Source organism: Tribolium castaneum, chromosome 8, assembly GCF_031307605.1.
Source record: "Tribolium castaneum strain GA2 chromosome 8, icTriCast1.1, whole genome shotgun sequence".
Lineage (NCBI taxonomy): Eukaryota > Metazoa > Arthropoda > Insecta > Coleoptera > Tenebrionidae > Tribolium > Tribolium castaneum.
The window spans coordinates 317,366-342,533 of NC_087401.1; the positions used below are offsets into that span (position 1 = coordinate 317,366).

The 25,168-nt window shown below is 29.1% G+C and overlaps 1 protein-coding gene, 1 long non-coding RNA gene and 1 other non-coding gene across 5 annotated transcripts; 1 reads left to right on the forward strand and 2 right to left on the reverse strand.

The window, feature by feature from the left end:
* Positions 1-505: 505 nt before the first annotated feature.
* LOC103313764 (uncharacterized) lies at positions 506-4,885 on the reverse strand. 2 transcript variants are annotated; one of them, XR_010335193.1, is made up of 4 exons: positions 4,585-4,885; positions 3,729-4,531; positions 3,385-3,675; positions 506-3,331 (listed from the first exon to the last, which is right to left on the reverse strand). It is a non-coding gene; the product is annotated as an uncharacterized LOC103313764 (transcript). The 2 variants fall into 2 exon arrangements; XR_010335192.1 differs by having other exon boundaries at positions 3,729-4,885.
* Positions 4,886-8,071: 3,186 nt separating this feature from the next.
* On the reverse strand, positions 8,072-8,632 carry LOC135266990 (uncharacterized protein DDB_G0287625-like; the record flags this gene model as incomplete). Its single annotated transcript, XM_064358485.1, has 1 exon — positions 8,072-8,632. A coding segment is annotated over one exon (561 nt), but the record flags the coding sequence as incomplete, so codon positions are not given.
* A 9,560-nt stretch (positions 8,633-18,192) lies between these two features.
* LOC135266974 (uncharacterized) lies at positions 18,193-19,785 on the forward strand. Of its 2 annotated transcripts, none has more exons than XR_010335196.1 (4): positions 18,193-18,992; positions 19,046-19,114; positions 19,167-19,244; positions 19,310-19,785. It is a non-coding gene; the product is annotated as an uncharacterized LOC135266974 (long non-coding RNA). The 2 variants fall into 2 exon arrangements; XR_010335195.1 differs by having other exon boundaries at positions 18,194-18,992; positions 19,167-19,229.
* Positions 19,786-25,168: the final 5,383 nt, after the last annotated feature.

Genomic DNA, 25,168 nt, shown 5'->3' on the forward strand with positions numbered 1-25,168 from the left:
GTTTATTTAAGTAAATACGTATTAGGTTCGATAAAAAATAAAACAGGAAATAGAACAAACAAATATTTTATTAATATTTGGAAAAAATATTTATAAAAAAGTATTAAATTTTACAAAAACTAAGAAGGGGTTAGGGAATTGAATAATGCCCCCAAGCGTGAGTACTAATTAGATCATCTAAAATATATCTCTTATTATCTAATGCATTTAATCCTAACTTATTAATATTTACAGAAAATAGTTCATGATTAATTGATCTTATACTATTAAAATTAACATAACCTACTGTATTATTAAATAAACATTCATATATATCGTTAAATTCTATTTTTCTAGTATTAATAATCCTATAACTATCATTATCAACATTATCTACAAAATCAACACTATTGCATAATTTTTGTTGTTTATTTTTTGGTTCGTCATTTTCTATAATCACTGCACTTTTTTTAATTCCTTTAATTTTAGGCTCTTTTACTTCTCCATTCACTTTATAATCATAAACTTTTGGTCTTAGAGTAATAAACTCTGTAAGAATTTTACCATTCAATTCATCTTTCATTAATCCTGGAATTTTTTTATTTACAAGAGGAATATTCCAAATATTATTTACATCATAATCACTAGTATCAAATTTTGAATTTGCAAAATCTCGTATTAGATCATAAAGCGAATAATTTTCTTTTTTACATGTCATTTTATAAATAAAACTATCAGTATCCATATATAATAATTTTGATTGAAAATAATTTTTTATTTGCTTATTAATAAAATCGTAATGAAAATCGTACATAATAATTTTTGATAATTCTAAAACAGTAAATCCTACGTAGATTGGCCTTTTCATTTTGATTTCGGTTTTACTTAATTCGATGCTAACTAAATTCTTATTTAGTATTTTAACGTTTTTAAATTCTGGTTTTAGAATGTATTTTCTGGCTTGTTTCCAATTTTTTACTAATACAATTTTACGTTTTTTCCGGTCTGATTCTAATGTTTTTCCAAAGATAGAATTTAATAAAAGTTTAAAAAATCCTTTCTCGAATTCATTTTTAGCATCCATACGCAATTTTGTATTAAATTCAATATAAGGTTTTAATCATGCGTCTTGGTCAAATGTTAAAACTCGATGAATTTTTTTAATTTGTAAACCATATTTTATACACTGTAACAAATTTTTATAATGTATAACGTAATTTTGTTTATCATATAACGTACACATTAACTTTGAATTTCGTGGTTCAGGACAAAAAGGAAAATCATCATGTTCATCGTGTATACTTTTAACATAATATAAGTCAACTTCTAAAATAAACCCTTTGTTATCATTAGTATTTAATTTTTGAGGCTCAGCGAAAATTTCATTAATTTCATTTGTTGATAACCAATGAAAATTTCCAATAGGTAACTTTTGACTTAAAGCCCAGCCATATAAATTGTTAGCATCGATATAAAAAAGATAATCTATAGGTTTTGTAGGATCATATGTTTTTGAATAATGTGTATTATTACATTCAGCATATCTATGTACCGCTTGAGTAATTCCTCCGCGTATTGATTTTTCGATAAACAAAAACATTTCACTATCGGTAAACAATTCAAGTTTAACTTTTGTGATTTTTAAAGCAGCTGCCCATGAAAGGCCTGGACTAGTATAGAAGGATGCAGCATCAAGTTGGTAATATTTCATTGTTAAGTCGCGAAAATTTTCGAAAACATCAGCTAATTGAATTACATCACATTTTAAATATAAATCGGAGTATTCTCCTAAAGTTTTAATTCCAAATTTTTCCCAAACATTCTGTGCATGAAAATAATCTTTATCTGAAATATGTTTATTTATCATTCGATTGAAAAATTGTGGTTTTGTTGGTAATTAAGTATCTTCGAAGACAGATGAGGAAGTGATATAATCATACGGAAATACTCCTTTTTTTAATAATAATTGAAAAACATCATCTGTAACATTGGGGAAAAAAGCTTTCATAAGAGAAAACTGATTTAGCTTTAAAAAAGATACAAGTTTATCTAATGATGTAGGTAGAAAGCGAAAAGAATCTAAAAACGTAATTTTCATGTTACAATGTATTCCTGAAAATGAAATATAATTTTCATGATTCAATGGTATTATTTCAGTATTTGAAAAATTATTAATAAATTCTGTAATAAAAAGGTGAGCGTCATATCCAGACAAATTATGTAAAAAAACTGGCAACTTATTTGAAATTTGAATTTGTAAATTACAATTATTGCATATTGTAGAAATAAATTCACCAGTTAAATGGTTATGATGTATAACTTTTTTATTATTATCTATAAAATTGCAACCACATAAATTACAATTATTAGTTGTTTCATGTAACTCTTTTTCTAATTCTGATAAAGGTTTATTTAGTATTTTCTTTTGTTTTAACAATATTTTATTTACAAATTTGCAAATTTCTTTTAATTCTGAAATAAACCACTCTTGAGGCTTTTCTCCTCTGTAAGTCTTAAAACTATCTAATTTACTATCAAAAGAACATTTAATAAAATATGCTATACTATAGGCAACATGTTTTTGATATGGATTCGTAAAAGAATTTTTTGTATTGGGGTAACAAGTATCTAATGGAACTGTTAAACATTCAAAGTCTGCATATATAACAAATGGTAAACGTAGCAATGACTTAAACTGTGAAAAATGTAAAAGACTTTCTGGAGAATTCGGTTCAGGTAAGCTTGTTTTAACTGCAGGAAATGTTGAACAATCCCGTTTATGTCTATCAATTTTATCTTTTGATTTCGAAGGAATATGTTGTAAACAACGATCACAAAAAAATATTTGATGCTCATTTTTAGTTAAATATAATAAATTTATATGTTTTTCTTTTACATTTTTTGTATGATAAATAGGACCATCAATTTGTCGGGTTTTTTCGTTGAATTTAAATACATTAATAGAAATAGTAGGATTCTGTTTTTCAAATTTGGAAATATCTTTTATTTTAACAGGCATTTCAATATTTTTTAAGTTTAAAATTTCATGAACATTACTAGGATAAGATTCAACTCTCTCATATTTAGAGTGATTAACAGGAAAAAGTGCAGCCAAGATAGAATAAACAAAACAATAATTATCCTTATTAAAAATATTAATAAAACAAGAACCTTTTCCTTTCAGCTCAATAGGAAGAGGAATGTATGTTCCCCCAGAGTCACTAGAATGGGAGGTGGTATCTTCTTCTTCATTTTGCGATATATTAAATATCGATAATTTGTTTATGGAAATCATCAAATTTTCAATACTTTCTAATGCTTCACCAGACTTATTTTCAGTGAAATCATCCATCTGTAAATTTTATAAAAATTAACAAAAAATAAATGTTATTACTTATATTTTACCTGATTTAATATAGCATCAAATAAATTTTCTAAAATTGAAGGAATTTCTTCAGAGTGAAAGACTGATTGATTCTGGGTGTTAAAACTTCGAAAGGCATGTTCTTTAGTTACTTTTAATTGATAAATACAATTTAATATAATGTTAATTTTAAAAGCTCCTAATTTTCGTAAAATTTTTTCAAATTTGATAATTAGAATTTCCTTGCAATGTTCAAAAAAATATTTCGGTTCTATGTAATAATTATTGCTGATTAAATAAGTTCGTAGCCGATTATTAAAAGCTGATGAAATCTAAAAATATAAATTAATTAAATTAATTTCATAATTTAAAAAAAAATGCTTACTTTAACAAAGGAAATTTTCTGACGTATATCTTGTTGTAAACCTTTTCCATATTTTGTTGAAGAGGATATTTTTTCTTAAAAATGCGTGAATAAAGTTTTTACTCTTGAAATGTAGTATTCATATTTTTTTTCCTCTCCTAAACTTGTTGCTTGTTGTTGAGTATTTTCTAAAATTTTTTCCTTGTTTCTAATAAAATTTTTAAAGGTTTTATAATCATAATCGGAAATAGCGTTTTGTAAAAAAATTTTATATTTTTTTGGACATCGTAGAATTTCAATAATGTTGATGGTGATGGAGGTGGTGGTGGTGATGATGATGATGATGATGATGATAATGTTGTTAACGGAGAAGCAGACATAATTATGTGATCTTTTTAAACTCGACAATATTAGCCCAGTTCACCCGTCCCGTATTTTTTTTCCTAAGTAAATTATTACGGAACCTTTTCCACTTAACAGATATTTTATGGCTCTGTTATTTAAAGTTGATACAATTCTTTGAGGAACAAAGAAGTTACCCTCATCAATTTCGCATATAACGCCCCATCCTGTTTTTGTTTTCAATCTTATGAGATTTCTTATTTTATATTCTTTCTTCTGAATTAGAGAATCAATTTTGATAAGTGGAGGCAATTCACATGCACCTCGTTGATTTAATTGTAATAAAATTTCATCTGGACCAACTTCATTGTTTTCACTGCCTGAAGGGTCTTCAAGATTTGTTGAAGCTGAGGGTTCATCAACAATTAGAGGTTCTGGGTCATAATTATTTATATAATAATTTGGAAGATTATTTTCCATTTCTATTATAAAAAATAAATTTAAGTAAATAATAAAATTTCAAAAACTCACTTACTTATTTCTTTTGTGAAAAAGAATTTAAAAAAATGGTATCACTCACTTGTTTACCGAATAACTCGTGGAAGCCAACTGAATCAAATGATAACATCCACTTCTTAAATATCTTTTCTTAATAAGAAGACAAGTCTGAACACGTTAATAAACATATCTTATCGTAATAAAACAAGTTAGAACAAGTTAAACCTACGTAATTCCATTTGTGGTTAACCACAAAATCTTATCTTATCTTATCTAAGAACATCCTGTTTTTATGGTAAACAACAAATTCCTAACTTATCTTAATAAGACAAGTTAGAACGAGTTAGAACAAGTTAATATACAAGTAATAATAATAATAATAATAATAATAATAATAATAATAATAATAATAATAATAATAATAATAATAATAATAATAATAATAATAATAATAATAATAATAATAATAATAATAATAATAATAATAATAATAATAATAATAATAATAATAATAATAATAATAATAATAATAATAATAATAATAATAATAATAATAATAATAATAATAATAATAATAATAATAATAATAATAATAATAATAATAATAATAATAATAATAATAATAATAATAATAATAATAATAATAATAATAATAATAATAATAATAATAATAATAATAATAATAATAATAATAATAATAATAATAATAATAATAATAATAATAATAATAATAATAATAATAATAATAATAATAATAATAATAATAATAATAATAATAATAATAATAATAATAATAATAATAATAATAATAATAATAATAATAATAATAATAATAATAATAATAATAATAATAATAATAATAATAATAATAATAATAATAATAATAATAATAATAATAATAATAATAATAATAATAATAATAATAATAATAATAATAATAATAATAATAATAATAATAATAATAATAATAATAATAATAATAATAATAATAATAATAATAATAATAATAATAATAATAATAATAATAATAATAATAATAATAATAATAATAATAATAATAATAATAATAATAATAATAATAATAATAATAATAATAATAATAATAATAATAATAATAATAATAATAATAATAATAATAATAATAATAATAATAATAATAATAATAATAATAATAATAATAATAATAATAATAATAATAATAATAATAATAATAATAATAATAATAATAATAATAATAATAATAATAATAATAATAATAATAATAATAATAATAATAATAATATTAATAAACGAAAAAACTATATACTTCCACTTTTTTCCATAAAATCATATTATATCTGAGAATTTCCTGTTTTTGTTTTTGTTTCTGTTTGTTTGTTTTCAAGTTAGGAAGAAGATTAAACCACATTTAGTTTATTGATATCATATCGTATCTAATAATGTATATTTGAAGGTAAAAAACAAAATTTTGTTTGTTATTTTGCATCACGCCAACGGAAATTCTTGTTTTTCTTTGATAAATGTGTTATAGAGGGGATTCATTCCTATATATATGCGATCCACTTTAAACAGTGATTAGTTTTACATGTTCAATATTCCATCATCGCAATGAATTTGATATTCATGGGTAACAATGATCTTTCTGTCGGTAAGTTAAAATGTATGATTATTTTATTACATACAATTAATTATATATATATATATTTTTTTAATTTTCAGATGAAACACTCATCATAAAAAATATAATTGAAGATGCAATTATACCGTTAGATCTACAACATCATTTATCATTTGCCTTCATCAATGTAGGAGATTCGCCACTAGACGATCAAGAACACTATATAAAAATAGTACATTTTTTAAATTATACGTTTAAAGTAAGATTAGATATAATATGTAATAGAACGATATCATATTAATTTTTAAAATATCTGTTATCTGTATTGTATTGTATTATTGTATGTATCTAAAAATCAAATAAAACACTTGTAATAAAATTATAGTTTTATTTCAACTTACAAGTTTTTCTACAAGTTGATGAAGTGTTAGCAAACAAAGGTTTTTTAATACATAATGCACACCAAAATAAATCATCCTTAACGTAATTTCCAGAATCAATTGTTCTTATTATAGTATGTTCATAACATTGTTTAAACGAAAAAATACATGAATCTTGTACATTTTTATATAAATTCTTATAAAACTTATAACAGTCTATACAATAACGAAACTTTTTGTTTACACTTTTAAATTTATAATAATTACCTTTTAAACACATTGTTGATGCACCAAAAAAAGGTAAATACAAATCGTAATCTGCAACTTCAAACATGATATGCAAGTACAAATTATCATCATCAATATATTTATCGTATTTATAATCCATCAATTTTCTGTTATTATTCTCGTAGATTTCAAGACCTTCGATGAAATCTTCATCTGAACCACGATTTTTTGCATAATATGGTTTCTTGTTCTCGAAAATTTTCTGCCACCTTATCGTTGGTAATGCGATTAAGAATTTATGAAAAATTTTCGTTGGTATCATCGCATGTAAATATTTCAAAACTTGATATAACTTCTCTCGATTATTCCAACAATTTTCTATAATACATTTCTGACATAGAAGTTCTAGTCGATTTGGCATATTAACGCAGTCACTTTAAGATTAACACCTAAATTCAATCAGACTGTTTTTATAGTTGAAATTTAACAAAAAATGTATCTATTTATATTTATGGTTAATTAACCTTAAGAAAATTAATAATTCAATTTTTTACATCTGTTTATCTACGTTTGCGGTTAACTAATCTTATCAAAATTACTCATTCTCATTCTCATCGTTTGCTTCCTCATATTTTGTATTAAAATGAATAAGTGAAGAGATTAAATTCTTTAGTTGTAATAAGATTGGTTCGTTAGGACAATTAATTCCAAAAATTGATAAATCCTTTTTGCCAGCTCTAATTAAAGTATTAGTAAATTCATCATACTCATAGTAATTTTTTTTAGTAAAAAAATATATTTTTCCGTTTGTAAAACGAATTGCTCCTGTAATTTTATTTGGTATACCATTAAAATCTTTTGATATAAGTCCTAAATTTGATCTATAATTATGATGAGTGTTTATTGTTACATATTTATCATCAGAAAAAAGATATAATTGTCCATCATAATTGTTAACCATTGCTCTGATAGGTACATTTAATTTAAATTCTTGTAAAATTTTTTTAGGATATCCATATTTAAGACTCCAATTTGGCAAAGAAACAATATAAATCATATCATTTATAATTTATAAAATTTCATCGGAGGAAGGTCGTCTAGCAATAGCAGTAATTTTAGTAAAATTTTTAGGTAAAAATGTTAGCCAGGTTATAATTTTCATTGGTTGACCGTAATCTTTCATATTATTAAAATCTATTATCCAAAACCATTCATTATAAATAATATATAAATGACTTTGAATAATTAAAAAATGATTAAATTTTTTTAGCGAACATAAATCAGGAATTAAAGGTATTTTATTTATTTGTATTGTTGTTGTTGTTGTTGTTGTTGTTGTTGTTGTTGTTGTTGTTGTTGTTGTTGTTGTTGTTGTTGTTGTTGTTGTTGTTGTTGTTGTTGTTGTTGTTGTTGTTGTTGTTGTTGTTGTTGTTGTTGTTGTTGTTGTTGTTGTTGTTGTTGTTGTTGTTGTTGTTGTTGTTGTTGTTGTTGTTGTTGTTGTTGTTGTTGTTGTTGTTGTTGTTGTTGTTGTTGTTGTTGTTGTTGTTGTTGTTGTTGTTGTTGTTGTTGTTGTTGTTGTTGTTGTTGTTGTTGTTGTTGTTGTTGTTGTTGTTGTTGTTGTTGTTGTTGTTGTTGTTGTTGTTGTTGTTGTTGTTGTTGTTGTTGTTGTTGTTGTTGTTGTTGTTGTTGTTGTTGTTGTTGTTGTTGTTGTTGTTGTTGTTGTTGTTGTTGTTGTTGTTGTTGTTGTTGTTGTTGTTGTTGTTGTTGTTGTTGTTGTTGTTGTTGTTGTTGTTGTTGTTGTTGTTGTTGTTGTTGTTGTTGTTGTTGTTGTTGTTGTTGTTGTTGTTGTTGTTGTTGTTGTTGTTGTTGTTGTTGTTGTTGTTGTTGTTGTTGTTGTTGTTGTTGTTGTTGTTGTTGTTGTTGTTGTTGTTGTTGTTGTTGTTGTTGTTGTTGTTGTTGTTGTTGTTGTTGTTGTTGTTGTTGTTGTTGTTGTTGTTGTTGTTGTTGTTGTTGTTGTTGTTGTTGTTGTTGTTGTTGTTGTTGTTGTTGTTGTTGTTGTTGTTGTTGTTGTTGTTGTTGTTGTTGTTGTTGTTGTTGTTGTTGTTGTTGTTGTTGTTGTTGTTGTTGTTGTTGTTGTTGTTGTTGTTGTTGTTGTTGTTGTTGTTGTTGTTGTTGTTGTTGTTGTTGTTGTTGTTGTTGTTGTTGTTGTTGTTGTTGTTGTTGTTGTTGTTGTTGTTGTTGTTGTTGTTGTTGTTGTTGTTGTTGTTGTTGTTGTTGTTGTTGTTGTTGTTGTTGTTGTTGTTGTTGTTGTTGTTGTTGTTGTTGTTGTTGTTGTTGTTGTTGTTGTTGTTGTTGTTGTTGTTGTTGTTGTTGTTGTTGTTGTTGTTGTTGTTGTTGTTGTTGTTGTTGTTGTTGTTGTTGTTGTTGTTGTTGTTGTTGTTGTTGTTGTTGTTGTTGTTGTTGTTGTTGTTGTTGTTGTTGTTGTTGTTGTTGTTGTTGTTGTTGTTGTTGTTGTTGTTGTTGTTGTTGTTGTTGTTGTTGTTGTTGTTGTTGTTGTTGTTGTTGTTGTTGTTGTTGTTGTTGTTGTTGTTGTTGTTGTTGTTGTTGTTGTTGTTGTTGTTGTTGTTGTTGTTGTTGTTGTTGTTGTTGTTGTTGTTGTTGTTGTTGTTGTTGTTGTTGTTGTTGTTGTTGTTGTTGTTGTTGTTGTTGTTGTTGTTGTTGTTGTTGTTGTTGTTGTTGTTGTTGTTGTTGTTGTTGTTGTTGTTGTTGTTGTTGTTGTTGTTGTTGTTGTTGTTGTTGTTGTTGTTGTTGTTGTTGTTGTTGTTGTTGTTGTTGTTGTTGTTGTTGTTGTTGTTGTTGTTGTTGTTGTTGTTGTTGTTGTTGTTGTTGTTGTTGTTGTTGTTGTTGTTGTTGTTGTTGTTGTTGTTGTTGTTGTTGTTGTTGTTGTTGTTGTTGTTGTTGTTGTTGTTGTTGTTGTTGTTGTTGTTGTTGTTGTTGTTGTTGTTGTTGTTGTTGTTGTTGTTGTTGTTGTTGTTGTTGTTGTTGTTGTTGTTGTTGTTGTTGTTGTTGTTGTTGTTGTTGTTGTTGTTGTTGTTGTTGTTGTTGTTGTTGTTGTTGTTGTTGTTGTTGTTGTTGTTGTTGTTGTTGTTGTTGTTGTTGTTGTTGTTGTTGTTGTTGTTGTTGTTGTTGTTGTTGTTGTTGTTGTTGTTGTTGTTGTTGTTGTTGTTCGGGAAAATATGCGTGAAAACGACTATTTGTATATTTCATCCAATTTAATGAGGTTTTATTCCACTTTGTTAAATGCAATGTATATTCAGATAATACATCTTTCATTCCACATCTCGGCTGTTTTATGAAATTGAGTGTTTCGTTGTTAATTTTTCCGGTAGAAGGTAAATTATATGTACGTTGAAATTCTAGTAAGGCATCAGAAAAATTATTTTCATTAAATTTTAACTCTTCAAAAGTTCTGTTTTCTTCAGTTTGATTTTCACGTTGTAGATAACCAAAATTTGTTAAGTACTGAGATAAATATCGGTTTGTACAGTTTGTATTATCATCATTACCGTTCACTTCACTAACAACACTTTTACAAGATGAATACCCAATTAAAGTTATAATAATAACGATAATAATTCGCGTCATGGTTTCAGATGTATTACTTTCGTGAAACTAAGCAAAATAGGAATATTTTTTTAAAATACTTAATCTTCTCTCCCTTCAAAAAAATATATTTAATAAAACAGCCAATCAAAACATAATAACGTCGCGTGTGACGTCACAGCAGTCACGTTTATGGTGGGGGGAATTTAGATTTTCAAAATGGCGGAGATTTCAAATATTGGTGGCAAATTCAAAAATCTAAAATCGCGAAAATTTAAAAGTCTGTACTTAAAATTTAAAAATTACAAAAATGTAAAAATAGGAGGCAGGAAAAATAAGGGACAAGAAATTTACAAATAAAAACAAATTTAAACTAGTTTCATTTATAAAGTTTATTTTTACAAGAACATAAGTTTATATTGTCACAGGGTGGGATTAAAAGGCATGTGAGTGTTTTGTATAAAAGGTTTATTTACACAATGACTAGATTGGCAAAAATGTACTTACATCTTAGGAGCGATAATTTTAAGGGCACAGGTCACACTTAGGAAACAAACACTCGACGACAAAATGACAAACCCGATTTCCGCGTATCACTCGACTCAACTCGACTCCCTAATATTCCGCGTTTTTATTATGCTTCGAGAAGCTGACTCGACAGTATTGATAACATTTCCGTGTTACACTTATGAAACGCATCGCAACCCAGACCTCTTTTCGAAACATAATTTTTGTTACGGAATATTAGGTAATAACGAAACTAACCCGATTTCCGCGTATGTGACATATGCCCGGCCCTACGAGTTTGTCGCCCCGACAAACACTTTATAATTCTAACTTACAAACTACCCTAACCAAATATTACATTCTAAACAACCTTCCGCACCAGCGCCTCACTGTCAAAATGTTCACGTCGTTACTGTCTTTGGATTTTCACACTTGTCCAGTTTTTTTTTCGACATCACTGTCACTAGTTTCACCCAGAGAAAGGTTTCAGAGCCTCATGAACTTTGTTGGCGATGCTTGCCACGACTGACCTGGATTGCTTATGATTCCCTTGACTTTGTCTTGGATCCAATTCCGAGACCACCTGGTCCAATTTTGTAAAATCTTCACACATTTCTGCAGCTTTCGTTCTGCCTGAAGACGAGAGACTTGTAGGGACCATTTCGTTCACACCTAGGTGAACAGCTTTATTGCTGACTTTGCCCCTCTCCCTTGGTTCCGCTCCTTGCTTTCTGGAAGAACTTGCTTTCCAACTTGGCAAGAGCTTTACATGTGGTCCCTTTTCAACCGATTGACTCCGAAATGTGCTCTCTCCACCTCCTCCAGACTACTCCTAGGACAGGACAAAGGTCTCCCTCTGATATAGATTTGGCTCGTCTTCCGGTTGGACGTTCTCTTCTCGTGGGCGTTGGGCAAAAAAAACACAACACAAAATTAAATTAAATTCCAAAAAAAACTTAAAATCTACACATAAATATTTTGAAATTTGAGCCGACTGGCTTTACATCACACTATTTACTACGTTGTGCTGACAAGAATGAATTTTCGCGACCTTCATTCTTGCAGCACCGACCTTGACTGGGATGTGGCTGTTTACATATTTTTGCTGACAGCCACATAACCAATAAACTTGACTCAACTAAACGAGATCCCGACGCGATTTTCCAATTTTTTGTTTTTTACTCTAATATTTTCTCAAGATTTTACAAATAATTAAAATATACTTACGTGTTTTTTCTTTGTTTCCTTTTTCCTAACACATGGTTTTATATCCTCCTTCTCCTTAACACCGAGCATACGTTTACTTTCACTTCTCTACTGAAAAATAATTAACTGACTTTAAATTTCACTACTTACGTTTTCTCTCTTTAGAACTACAAAATTTTTCGCACTACGCCTGTCGACGTAGCACGGAATACCTCTTGCTCTTATTTCAGCACCTCCTGTGCTTTTTCATCGTGACTTCTCCGCCACGGACTCAAGTCGGCCACTTAGGCCCACACTTGTGGTCTCCTTTCCACAAGTTTTCCCTCTGGACACCCCATGTGCCCTTTTCTTTCTTCTCTCTTCAGCACCTCCTGTGCTCTTCGTGGTCCTCTCGCCACGGCTTACTCCTCAGCCACTTAGGCCCTCCCTCAGCAGCACCTCCTGCGCCACTCTTCGTGGTCTCTTTACCACGGAATCCTCCTCGGCCACTTTGGCCCTCAGCAGCACACTTTGTGCCACTCTTCGTGGTCTCCCTACCACGAAATTCTCCTCCAGGCAACGTATACTAACACCTGCGGCCTCCTCACCACAAGTACCTATTTGGACACCTCCTGTGTCCTAACTCACGGGCAACTCCAATTTTCGTAGTTCTTCCGCCTAAAATTTTCTCTGATCTCTTCCTATCTTCGAATTCAACCATGCTCTTCACAATTTTTAATTTCCTAAAGTTGTAATCTAAAAGCTTATAATTTTAAAAACACGTAAACACATTTTTTCCCCATAAAAACCTTATCTAACTGATCCCTAATTCTTAGCCTATTTCTCATGTTATACCCTATTACATCTTAACCTAATTACTTATACCTCCTTCTCTACCTCCCAAAAATTTTCTAGGGTCGGAGTCCTCATTACCTTAAGGACTTCTTCTAAGGTTCTCTTTATCATTGTCTTTTTTCTTACTTTCTTACCACGAACATCTGTCTGATTTGCCGACTCATCAGTTTCGCTACTTTGACTCGATTACAAATGCTATGATTGAACTACTCTCGTCAGCAGTTTTATCGTTAAATTGCCCTAGTTTTTTATTGTTACATTCCCCAAAATTTTTACTAAACTACCCTTTTCGCTGTTCCTTTCCGACCCCGACCCGAACTTTTGAATTTGAAGTGAACGGTAAAACATGTCTAATCCTCGATGACGTCCCATACAAAAAAACGATCTTATTTTATTCTGATTAGATGTGGCAACATCGTCAAATATAAAAATAGAATTTGTTTTACATTTGTTTGGGGATATTATTTTTTCATTATCATCATATTGGTAATACCCTATTTCTTTAACTTTATTTAAAACTGATTTAAGTAACTGATATTTTATCTGGTATAGTGATTTACAATATATATACAAATTTTCAAATTTCAATCCATTCGGATGAAAAATTAAACTTAACATTATATTTGTTTTTCCACTTCCGGATGGTCCACATATTATACAACGAATTGAATTTGGAAACAATCGACCATGTTTAGAATGTAATTTTAATTCGCTTGTATTAATATTTTCATAATTGATAACCGGTAAGGAAAATTTTTGTTTAATGACACGCATAATTAGTATTCTTGTTACAATGGACTATGAAGTGATACTAAACAAATTTTTTATCTGCAACACTATAAATTGATGTTTGTTTTACTAATTTAGTCAGTTAGTGCTTAATGGCGAGAGGTGAAGGTTTACTTAATAGCAGCATAAACAAGTTACCGATCGAATTGCATTTTCCGGGGTATCAATACTGTGGTCCTGGTACAAAGTTAGCAAAAAGACTTAATCGACAAGATCCGGGAATAAATAAACTTGATCAGTATTGTAAAGTTCACGATATAGAATACTCTAAATCAAATAATTTGAAAGATAGACATAAAGCTGATCAAATTTTGGAAAACAAAGCCTGGTCACGTGTAATATCAAAAGACGCTAAATTTGGTGAAAAAGCAAGTGCGTGGTTGGTAACAAATATTATGAAACTAAAAAGAAAACTCGGAATGGGTATTAAAAGAACAACAAAGAAGAAAACAATTAAGAAGAAAAAAACTCGTAAATGCCAAAGAGGAATAAAAAGAACTCGTAAATGTGGAAGAGGAATGAAAAAAACACGTCAACAACAACAACAACAACAACAACAACAACAACAACAACATAATGGAAAGACAAAAATGAATTTAAGAAAAAGATGTAATACAAAAAAAAAGGAATTGGATTTCAAGCTGGTATTATTAATAGTCTAAGAAAAAGTGGTTTAACAGAAAATCATAAAATAAGTACTATTCTAAAACACGCACGAGCAGCAGTTAAAGCAGCAGGAGGGAAAAAAATATTAAAGTCCCTAGAATTATCCCTATTAAAAAAGGAGGACTTATACCACTTTTACCTTTAATTTTTGGTGGACTTAGTGCACTAGGAAGTTTAGGTGCTGGTGCTGCTACAGTGGCTCGTGCAGTAAATAATGCAAAAAGTGCACAGAAAAAATTAGAAGAAGCACAACGGCATAATAAAACTATGGAAGCAATAGCTATTGGAAAAAAAGGAAGCGGTCTATATTTAAAACGTTTGCGAAAAGGATATGGCTTATTTTTAAAAAAATTTTCAAAAAACTCCCAATAAAGCTACCCAAGAAAGCATTAACTAATCAAAATTTACTAAAATATGCTAAAATCTTAAAACTTACAGATTTTCAAAGTGTATTTATGAAAGATAAATTACCACAACATTGTTTTAATTATGAAAGTGGAATAGTAAATCTTGATGATAATAAAGGAGAAGGCACACATTGGGTAGCTTATAAAAAAAATAAAAAAATTGTGCATTATTTTGATAGTTTTGGCAACTTTAAGCCACCAAAATCCCTAATTAATTATTTTAAAAACTGTAAAATCTATTATAACCATGATAAATTTCAAAATCTAACCTATAATTGTGGACATTTGTGTTTAAAATTTCTATATAATATGAAACATAATTAAATTAAATCAGTTTCATTCTAACAGTTGTCATGTTTGTTCTTCTTTTATTTACTGATACGAAAAGTGTTTTGAGTGTTAATCTGTCACCATCAATTTATATTGATAATAATTATATATATTCTCTAGCACTAATTGGATTAGATACTTATAATCACATACCAAATATTGAAGATGGTACTGATAAGTTATATTATAACACAATAACCAAAAATCCTTCAAATAATCAAATTGTTAAAACACAAAACGTAATTCGTCTTCCTAAAGGAACATTTGAAATTTCAGATATTGAAAAATACATTCAAGATAATTTAGTTGGAAGTGAAGTAAGTGAGAAAGAAAGAAATACATTTTTTTCATTAAAACCAAATATAAATACATTAAAGTGTGAAATAAAAAGCATATACGAAATAGACTTTACGCCAGCTGATTCAATTTCTAAAATCCTAGGCTTTTCCAATAAAATATTACAAGCAAATCAATTACATGAAAGCGATTTACCTGTAAATATTATCAAGGCAAATTCAATAAGGGTAGACTGTAATATAATAGAAGGCTCATATTTAAACGGAAATTTATATCATAGTTTATATCAAAGTCCAATTACTGTAAGTCTAGCTGAACAAATTGTAATAAGTCCCCAAAATCATATTTATTTACCTATAGATAGACAACAAGTCATAGAAAATATTACCCTAAAACTTGTTGATCAAAACAGTGAATTAATTGATTTTAACGGGCAAACAATCAATATTCAATTAGCATTAAAAATTGAAAGAAAATAATATTGAATATGAGATTAATCTATAAAGATGAGAGTTCCACCAGTTTCTTATCAGTACCAAATGAACCATCTAGCCGTTCATTAGCTATAACAAGTGGTTCTTCAAAAAACTTAAAATCTACAAAAAAACTAACCTTAAAATCGAAAACAAAATTAACCTCAAAAAGTATCAAGATTTTAAAATCATTAGGTTACAATGTCGTTAATATCAAACGTACTCCAAATCTTTCGAAAACCTACACAAGACACATATAATCCTCAAAATCAACTATTTAGAAATAATGATCGCATAAATTTTATTATTAATCAAGAAAACGTATGGATATTATGGAAAAAATCATATATTAAAATCAATTGTACCTTGGAATGGGATCCACTTCCTGCAAACACAACTGAAGAAGCATTTGGTCAAGTTACTTTAATCAATAATATCGGTCCATTTTTATTTGATTCTATTTCATATTACCTTAATAATACTGAAATAGATAGTGTAGACCAAGTTGGTTTGGTTTCAACAGTTAAAACATATCTTTGTTTTATGAAAAATGAATTTGAGGAATATCAGTCTCTAGGATGGACAAAAAATTTAAATGATCAACTTTATACATTTAATCCGAGAACTAAAAAGTTTTCTCTTAAATTAAAATTATCTCAAATGTTAAATTTACCATTTACTTATGAACGTATTATGTGTGGCACTCATAAAATGAGTTTAGTAAGATCTAGAACAGATGATAATTGTTATGTGAGTACAGGAGTAAGAAAAGCTCGAATTACTATAACAGATATGAATTTAGTAGCTTTACATGTTTATCCTGCTGTTAAAATTCAACTTCAGTTACTTGATTCAATAAAAAAAAATCGTGCAATTCCATTAGCTTTTCAAAAATGGGAAATACAGTCTAAGGATTTACCAGACGCTAAAACAACTTCATGGAAAATTCAAACCATTCAACGTGTTGAACGTCCTAATTGGATTATTGTATTTTTTCAAACTGAACGAGATTTTAATTCACGAAATATCCTAAATGATAAATTTGAGAACATAATTAATAATATAATACCCACTGAAATTGATGATAAATTAAATAAATCAATAAACAAAATAGAAAAACATATTTTCGATTTAACTAAAAAAATAAACAAAATAAATAATCTCTTTGAAAAAGAGAAAACCAACTTAACAATCAATAAGGAAATAATTGAAAATCATTTTAATAAAATGGAAAAATATACTCGTAAAATCCTAAATGATAAGTTTGAGAACATAATTAATAATATAATACCCACTGAAATTGATGATAAATTAAATAAATCAATAAACAAAATAGAAAAACATATTTTCGATATAACTAAAAAAATAAATATAATAGATAATCTATTTGAAAAAGAGAAAACCAACTTAACAATCAATAAGGAAATAATTGGAAATCATTTTAATAAAATGGAACAAATTTTATTTGATTTACATAAAGTATTTGAGAAGTTTAAACAATATGATAAAGAGATGAACAGTAAAATAGGAATCTTAGATAGTAAACTTAAAAATATTAACAATATTATTAATTCGATTACCAATGTGCTAGATAAAAGAATGAACAATAAAATTACAACTATACTTGACACTCATATGAATAATAAAATTGATATCAAATGGAAAATGTTAATGAATAATACTAATGAACTAACGAATCGAATTAAAAAATTGGAAAAAGAATATAACACATTAGATAAAAAAAGAACGACCATACCAAAAACTATAACTAACAGCAAAAAAATGAAAAATACAAATAAAAAACAAAGCAACGAAAAAATTGATTCTTATGAGAATACTGAAATAGATGATGTTAAAATAGAACCTTTACCTCACAATAAAAACAAATGTCTTCCAGGTTACCAAGCTGACAAGTATATTAAACATGTCTGTAAGTATTACGAAAAATAATTTCAATATTTATGTATATTTTTTTAGTTTTAGGCTTATAGGTACCTTATTCTACAAGAATTGAATAAAAATATACAATTGGTAAAATACAATTATAACAACATGTAATAATGAAATAATAAATTATTAATAAACATTCCCTTCTTGTTAGTCACAAGGTTACACGTGCAATATTATTGTGATTTGTGGTTTTTTATCTTATCAGTTACTATCTTGTCCCTAATTAAATTTCATTTCATTTCAACATTCTATTTCTGTTAGTCATAGGGTTACACGTGTGATATTTATTGTGGTTTGTGGTTTTTTATCTTATCAATTACTGTCTTGTCTATAACTTTGTTATTGTGATTAGTCTTTGTTACTGTGATTTGTGGTTTTTATCTTATCAATTACTATCTTGCCCCTAATTAAAATTTATTTATCAACGGAAATTGTGGTTTTCATGTCTCATCCTGTTGTTCAACCCAACTTTATATAAAGACGTTCATGTACATGGTATTTCGAGTAGTGTCTAGTCAAACGTAGTGTAGTCGAAAAACTGTCTTAATAAATATATATATAATGTCGTTGTAATGTCGTTACCAAATATTGAATTTCGATTAACTACACTAGAACTTGAAGAATTCTTAAGCAGTGTATATGACCTCAAAGAAAAAATAATTCTCCAAAAAGTATGGAAGACGTTAGCAAATTTTAATTCAAATGGACGGAAATCTTTTTTGAGTGGAGGATACGCAGCATTCATAAAAGGCTACACAACAGCGTATACAGACGTGGATATTTATATAGAAGGTAATCCACGTAAAGAAGAGATCACTGATCTCACAAAATACTATAACATAAACAATTCGAATATTATCACATATTTCGAAATGGAGACGTCGAATCTAAATATCTTATTTAATTTTATATACGTAAAGCGACCTTGGGATAATATCATAATAAATGCTCTGCAGATAATTAGTGAATTTGATATAAATATATGTAAAATCGCATATTTTCCAATCGAAATCAACGGAGGGTTAAAAATACAATTAGTTGAAATGGTATTATCCAGTAAAGATTTATCATTTCAAAAAGCAAAAACGGCAGAACGGGCTCTAAAATATGAACTACGATTAAAAGAAAATATATCAGAAAAACTGCTTGCTATACAGGTAAGGAAAACTTTATTCGTTTTATTAATTTGTTACTTAATATTTTATTTTAGAAATCGATTAATTCAAATCCAAAAATATATATAAATTTGAAAGAAAACGCTACTGTAGAAGACAAAGATGTATAATCAATTTTAAATATCCATTTATAAATAATAATAGCAATTGTTTTAGGCTATGTTCCGAAGATTAAAAAGCCACTTTGAAAAAAAATAAATCAACTTCTTTTCAGGATACGTAAGTTTTTATCTTGTATGTACAATAATTTAGAATTATTTTAATATTCTTGAAACTTTTGATTTTATTTTTTCTTCTAGATCTACTGACGGACTGATGAATTGCGTATCATTAACATCATCATCTACAAGCCTACCATTAGGACTGGAATCATCGCCAATAGGGGAGGACCACTGCGCTTAACATCATCAACAGGATTCAGGTTTTAGGACAGAGCACGATCTCCAGAAGTCCAAAAATCCACACCACTGTTGTTAGATGTCGTCATAATCTTTTTTTAACTTTATTATTATTAGCCAGTCTAAAAACAAAAAGTCAAGCCGAAGGTTATTGGGAGGTTGTTAGGGGAAAATCCTAGACACAGACCAGATCACCTCTCTCAACCCCCCGCAAAAAAACCTTCGGCTTGACAAAAAAAAAACCTACCTATACCTACCTCGTTTGTACCGTATGTAAATATATGATATATTGTATGTTATTTTGTTTTAATATATTATTTTTAAAATACTCTTATTAATGTAAAATATTATTTTATAAATACATAATATGTTACATATTATTGTTTTTTTTCTGAAAACAAAAAAAATAATAATCCTAATCAGGATTTGAACCTCGATTTCCTTATCGATAAAATAATGACTTTCCTTTATTACTTATTAGTGACAAGCGCGATTTTCTGATATTTTGCTTAACTCAATACAGCATGTATTGTATACTTCATGTATTCAAAATTGCACATTTCAAAAATCATATATTCAAAATTTCACAACCCCAAAAACCAAAATTTCACAACCCCAAAAAGCTACTCTTACTACTACTACTACTTGTAACATTCTTGTGGTTGCATATTCGCAAACGCGCGGGGGGTGTGGTGCGTCGGTCGGGTCGTCGTCGTCGTCGTCGGCCATCTGATATTGGCGAGAAGTTTAAAAAATAAAAAAATAATTAAAATGGAGGCCAGCGCCATCTTTGATTGACGGCGGCGCTGACTGACGGCAGCGCCATCTAGCGAGAAGCTTGCAGACCGTGGCGCCATCTAACGTGAGAATTTAGGCGGAATTTGTGACGACATCGGCGCTTATATCCTACTTTAGTGTTTTCTTCAAGGGCGTTTAATTTAGCTAAATATATTTCGTTGTTAATAACTAAAACCATTGGTTGCCCAACTGGATTGTTGTTGTCATCGCTTGTAAGAAGATCTTGATTGATATAAGTTTCTTCATATCTAAAGTTATGATTGGGTAGTTCATTAAAATCGAGTTCAACCACACCTGCAGTGGGAAAATTATTTTGACGTCCTGATACTACTTTATTATCAATGATTTGAAGTGTCCCGTCAGCTAGTACTTCAAAAGTTTCAGATTGTGGAAACAGTTCTTGCTTTATTAATTGTAATTGTTTAATAACGTTTTCAATGTTTTCGATTCCCTTCTCAACAAATTTTTCTTTGAAATGTGTTAAAACTTTTTGAACATTTCAAACTGCTCTTCCGTAACGTCAAAGTTCTGTTTGTCTTCCTGAATGTGCAATCTCTCTAAACGATTTTGAATGCATTTATAATAATCAACAGCCGTAGGGTCAAATGGAAATAAGCCGCATTTCTTGAAGCCATTCTTAATTGTTTTGGGTAAGGACTCATCTTCTAGTACCTGTTGTAATAAAGGGCAAAACTTACATTTGGTTAATGTACAATTTACATTTTCTGGTTTCGCTTGCCACTCCCTCACAGTATTTTTCCAGTTTGTTTTTAAGGGCTTAAACACACTGACATCGGCTGGCTGCATTATGTGTGTGGTATTGGGGGGAAGTGCATATAGAATTATTCCGTGATCATGACAGAACTGACTGAGCTCTATAGACAAATGAGATTTATGCCCATCGACTAAAAGTAGCACGGGTCTTACAACGTTTTTGTCGTCAAGCCATTAGCTATATACTCATAAAAGATATCACTTCTTATCCATCCACTTTCTGATCTTTCTAAGAACCAACCCGAAGGAATACTGTCAACTATAGCTTTGTTTGGCCTCACAAATGGAAAAACCACCATTGGAGTTAATGTTCTCCCACCTGCAGAAAAAAACTAGAAAAACTGTAATTGTTTCCTTTTTATTCCCTTTTTTGACTTTATAATTATTTTTGTACCCTTTCGTTGCTAAAACTTTGCCTGATTTTGAACACATGCTAAAGCTCGTTTCATCTCCATTGAAGATTCTTGAGGGGTCTTTCAAAATGTGTAAAGTTTGGGATATTTCAAGAAATTGTTCTAATTCACGGAATCATTTCTTCATTTAGTGCTTTTGTAAGTCCCTCTGTTTCACGTAAAGCTAGCTTAGGATGTCTTTTGATAAAACCCTCATAACATTTTTGTCCAGGTTTGTTTTGATGAAAGGAGTTTTTTGAACGCTGTTAAGAAAATCGTTTTTCTTTTGAGAAAACCCACATTTTGCTAAATCATTTAGCCATTTTTCTTCTTTTTTTTTGAAAGAATTGTACCTGGACCCATTTTGCGTGGACCTTCTTTAACGCGGCCATGAAGTCTGTCTTGTATAGTTCCTCGCGGTACTCCATTTGAATCAGAAAAAAAATTAGCAATTGAACTATTTTAGCCGTTTCCCCCTTTGCCCCACCCCTGCCTGTGAACCCATAATCTGTATAGACCTTCAGGGGCCTGAGAGAAAACAAATTTATTTACATTTGAAACTGTACGCGGTCGAATTTGGTCGAATTATTGTTAAAAATAAACTAATAATGACAAGTACTTCTAAGCGTTATTGTTCCGTGCCACAGTGTAATACGTATGTGAGCAAAGACATTTCTTTGCATTATTTTCCAATGAAAGACGTAAAGTTGTGTAAGAAGTGGTTAGAAGTTTTGAGGATTGGAAAGTCAGTATCCAAGCATATGAATATCTTCAGTAAACATTTCTTGGTCAGCGATTTCAGACCATCAGGTATTTAAATGTGGTAGCCAAAGCTTTTCACTGGTGTTCACGTGAGATTGAACTTCCTTAAAGCAAAAAGAGATAACCTCAAAGTCAGGCGCTTTAAACCCACAGCCATTCCCTTATAAAACTTGCCAACGCGAAAATATGATAAACCAGCAAAAACACGACAAACTAAGAATAGTTAACAATAGTTGTACATAAATTTACAATATATAATTATAGATGTTTTTTTTTTCAGTGCGTTGAAGATCTTGCTTGTCCTTATCGAAATTAAACTAAACATTCCATTCACATATTTAGCTATTCTTTTTGGTTTATCTGTTTTATCAGCCAGTAGGTATTTTTATTCTACACTGTCATTATTGTCTTTGTCTGTAAAACCTATTGTGTACTGGCCTACTAAAGAAGAAGTTTTGACAAATATGCCTACGTGTTTTAAAAAATATCGACACACAAGGATTGTTTTAGATTGCACTGAAATCCAAGAGGATAGGTGCAAATGCCTGAAATGTAGGATTTTAACATACTCTCATTACAAAGGACGGCACACTATTAAATATTTAGTTGGAATAACCCCAGCAGGAACAATTTCATTTGTTAGTTTTGGATATTGTCACATACGCGGAAATCGGGTTAGTTTTGTTATTACCTAACATTTCCGTGTTACACTTATGAAACACATCGCAACCCAGACCTCTTTTCGAAACATAATTCTTGTTACGGAATATTAGGTAATAACAAAACTAACCCGATTTCCGCGTATGTGACAATATGGTGGTCGCACAAGTGACAAAGAAATTTGTAATAAGGAAAAAATTCTTGATAAGTTGGATATGCTAGATGGTATAATGGTGGATAAAGGTGTTTTAATAGAAAAAGAATGTGAAGAACGTTTACTGAAATTAATAAGACCCCCCTTCTTATGAAAACAAAAACAATTCTCAAAAAGTGATGCAAAACAGACTGCTGATATAGCCAGAGCGCGTGTTCACGTTGAACGCGCAATAGAGAGAATAAAAACATTTATTATTTTGCACGGCCAAATTTCGTGGTATATAGTACCTTAAACCAATGAAATTATGACAGTTGTGGCGGCGATGGTAAACTTATCGCCTCCAATTTTAGCGGACGATAAATTTGAGCCCATTGATGAATGTAGAATATCTAGATCCTAATGTATACCCTAAATAAAGGAAATTGAAAGATTTTTTTTTGTTTTACTTGTGTTTATTTTTACAAAATACATGTAGCATTTTACTTAAATATTTGTTAGATACTCTTTTAATCAATGACCTGGCAAAAGCTTCAACAAAATTAACCAAAACTTGGACAAAAGATTTAAAATAAACAGAATAAATAACTAAATGTGTTTGAGGTAAGTTTAAGAAGGCCATACCCAATTGTATTTGTCCAAAAATTCTATGTTTTTTCTTCAATGTTAACGTATTATTTATAGTTGTTAAATAGTCACATGTATTAAGAAATTCACTTGCAGGAATGCTTTTACCTAAAATTATTGTTCACATACCTTCTAAAGTAAAGATTTACTTTACCAGCATAAGGGCACTTTATTTCTAATAAAATATTAGGTTTTCCTTTCATGATCACAATCCCATCAGGGGAGTATCCCAGCCAAGGAAAATGTTTACAAACTATTAAACCTAGTGTCAGGACTTCACATTGGTTACTAAATTTGTAAAAATTTAATGCCTCTTGCTCATATAGTGCCATGTTCTGTATACTTTGAACTAAATTCTAAAGGGAAAAAGTAGTCAACAGCTTTTTTTTCCAGTCATCTTTTGAAAATGTGAATATAGAATAACATCTTGAACCTGCAGTACACACAACGTATTTTTTAAAATATAAAAAAAGTAGAACCTGTTATTCTTAATTGTCGTTCCTTTTTCCACATGTCTGATTTTTGATTATACTCACTTGCAATTGCAAGCTGATCACTATTTCTCAGGTCACATATAATTTTTTTACAACAATCTTCTAACTGAAATGCAGATAAATTCACATCAATTTGGTCCAAATATGCAGATTGGTTAGCTTGCATTAAAATTTCTGATAATTTGTGCATCCGGGTTGGTGAAGATGCTACCCTAAAATAATACAAACAGCAGAAAAGGGGGAACTCAAAAGTAAACAAAAGTAATAAAATAGTAAAATTGCCAAGGCTTGAGAGTGCCATAATCAATTTTTTTTTAGTTGAAATACACCTGGGCACATTTTTTGACAAATCATCTAATTGATCCTTTCTCTCTGTAAATTTGGATGTCCTAAAATTGGCGGAACAGATTAGCAGGGAGGTGTGGCCTATGGTCCAGAAACATCAAAAAAATTTTTTTTAAAAATCTATCTTTCTTAGTTTTTAAGATATTCGCTCATTTTTAATAGAAAATTTGGCAATATTGCAGTTTTACCTTGATGATCTCGATAGGCATAAAGGTGACCTCTTAAGTTCATGGAAACAAGATCCACGTGCCCCAACAATAATGCAATAATAAAAACTATGGAAACCATATAATAGCGACAATAAAAACCAGACTTCACAAGTCACAAAATCGTTTCAAATCGTCAATGTAAATATGACAGTTTAATGGTAAAACGAAAATCCGTCTTAATACAGCTCTGCCAGTCCTACGACGCTTTTTGTTCTTGTGGTAACAATGGTCGAAATCATGCAACTTTGGCCTGGTACGGTTAGACCAGAGCAGACGGTTTTAAAAAGTGGTTTCTACATCTGGTTTGAATCTTTTGGCATTTATGCTGACAAAATAAAAAAAATAGCAAACATTTTTGTTTACAGACATCAACGCATTAACCTACTACAAACAAAAAGGTAAGGCACAACTCAAAACTCGGAATTTATTACTTAATTTCATTGTCTGCATTGTTAGTGGCAATGATGCCGCATATTTTTTCAGGTAAAATGGTCAAAAATAAATAGCTGTAAAAGCTACAGACAATACCGTAAAAAGCTGTAACT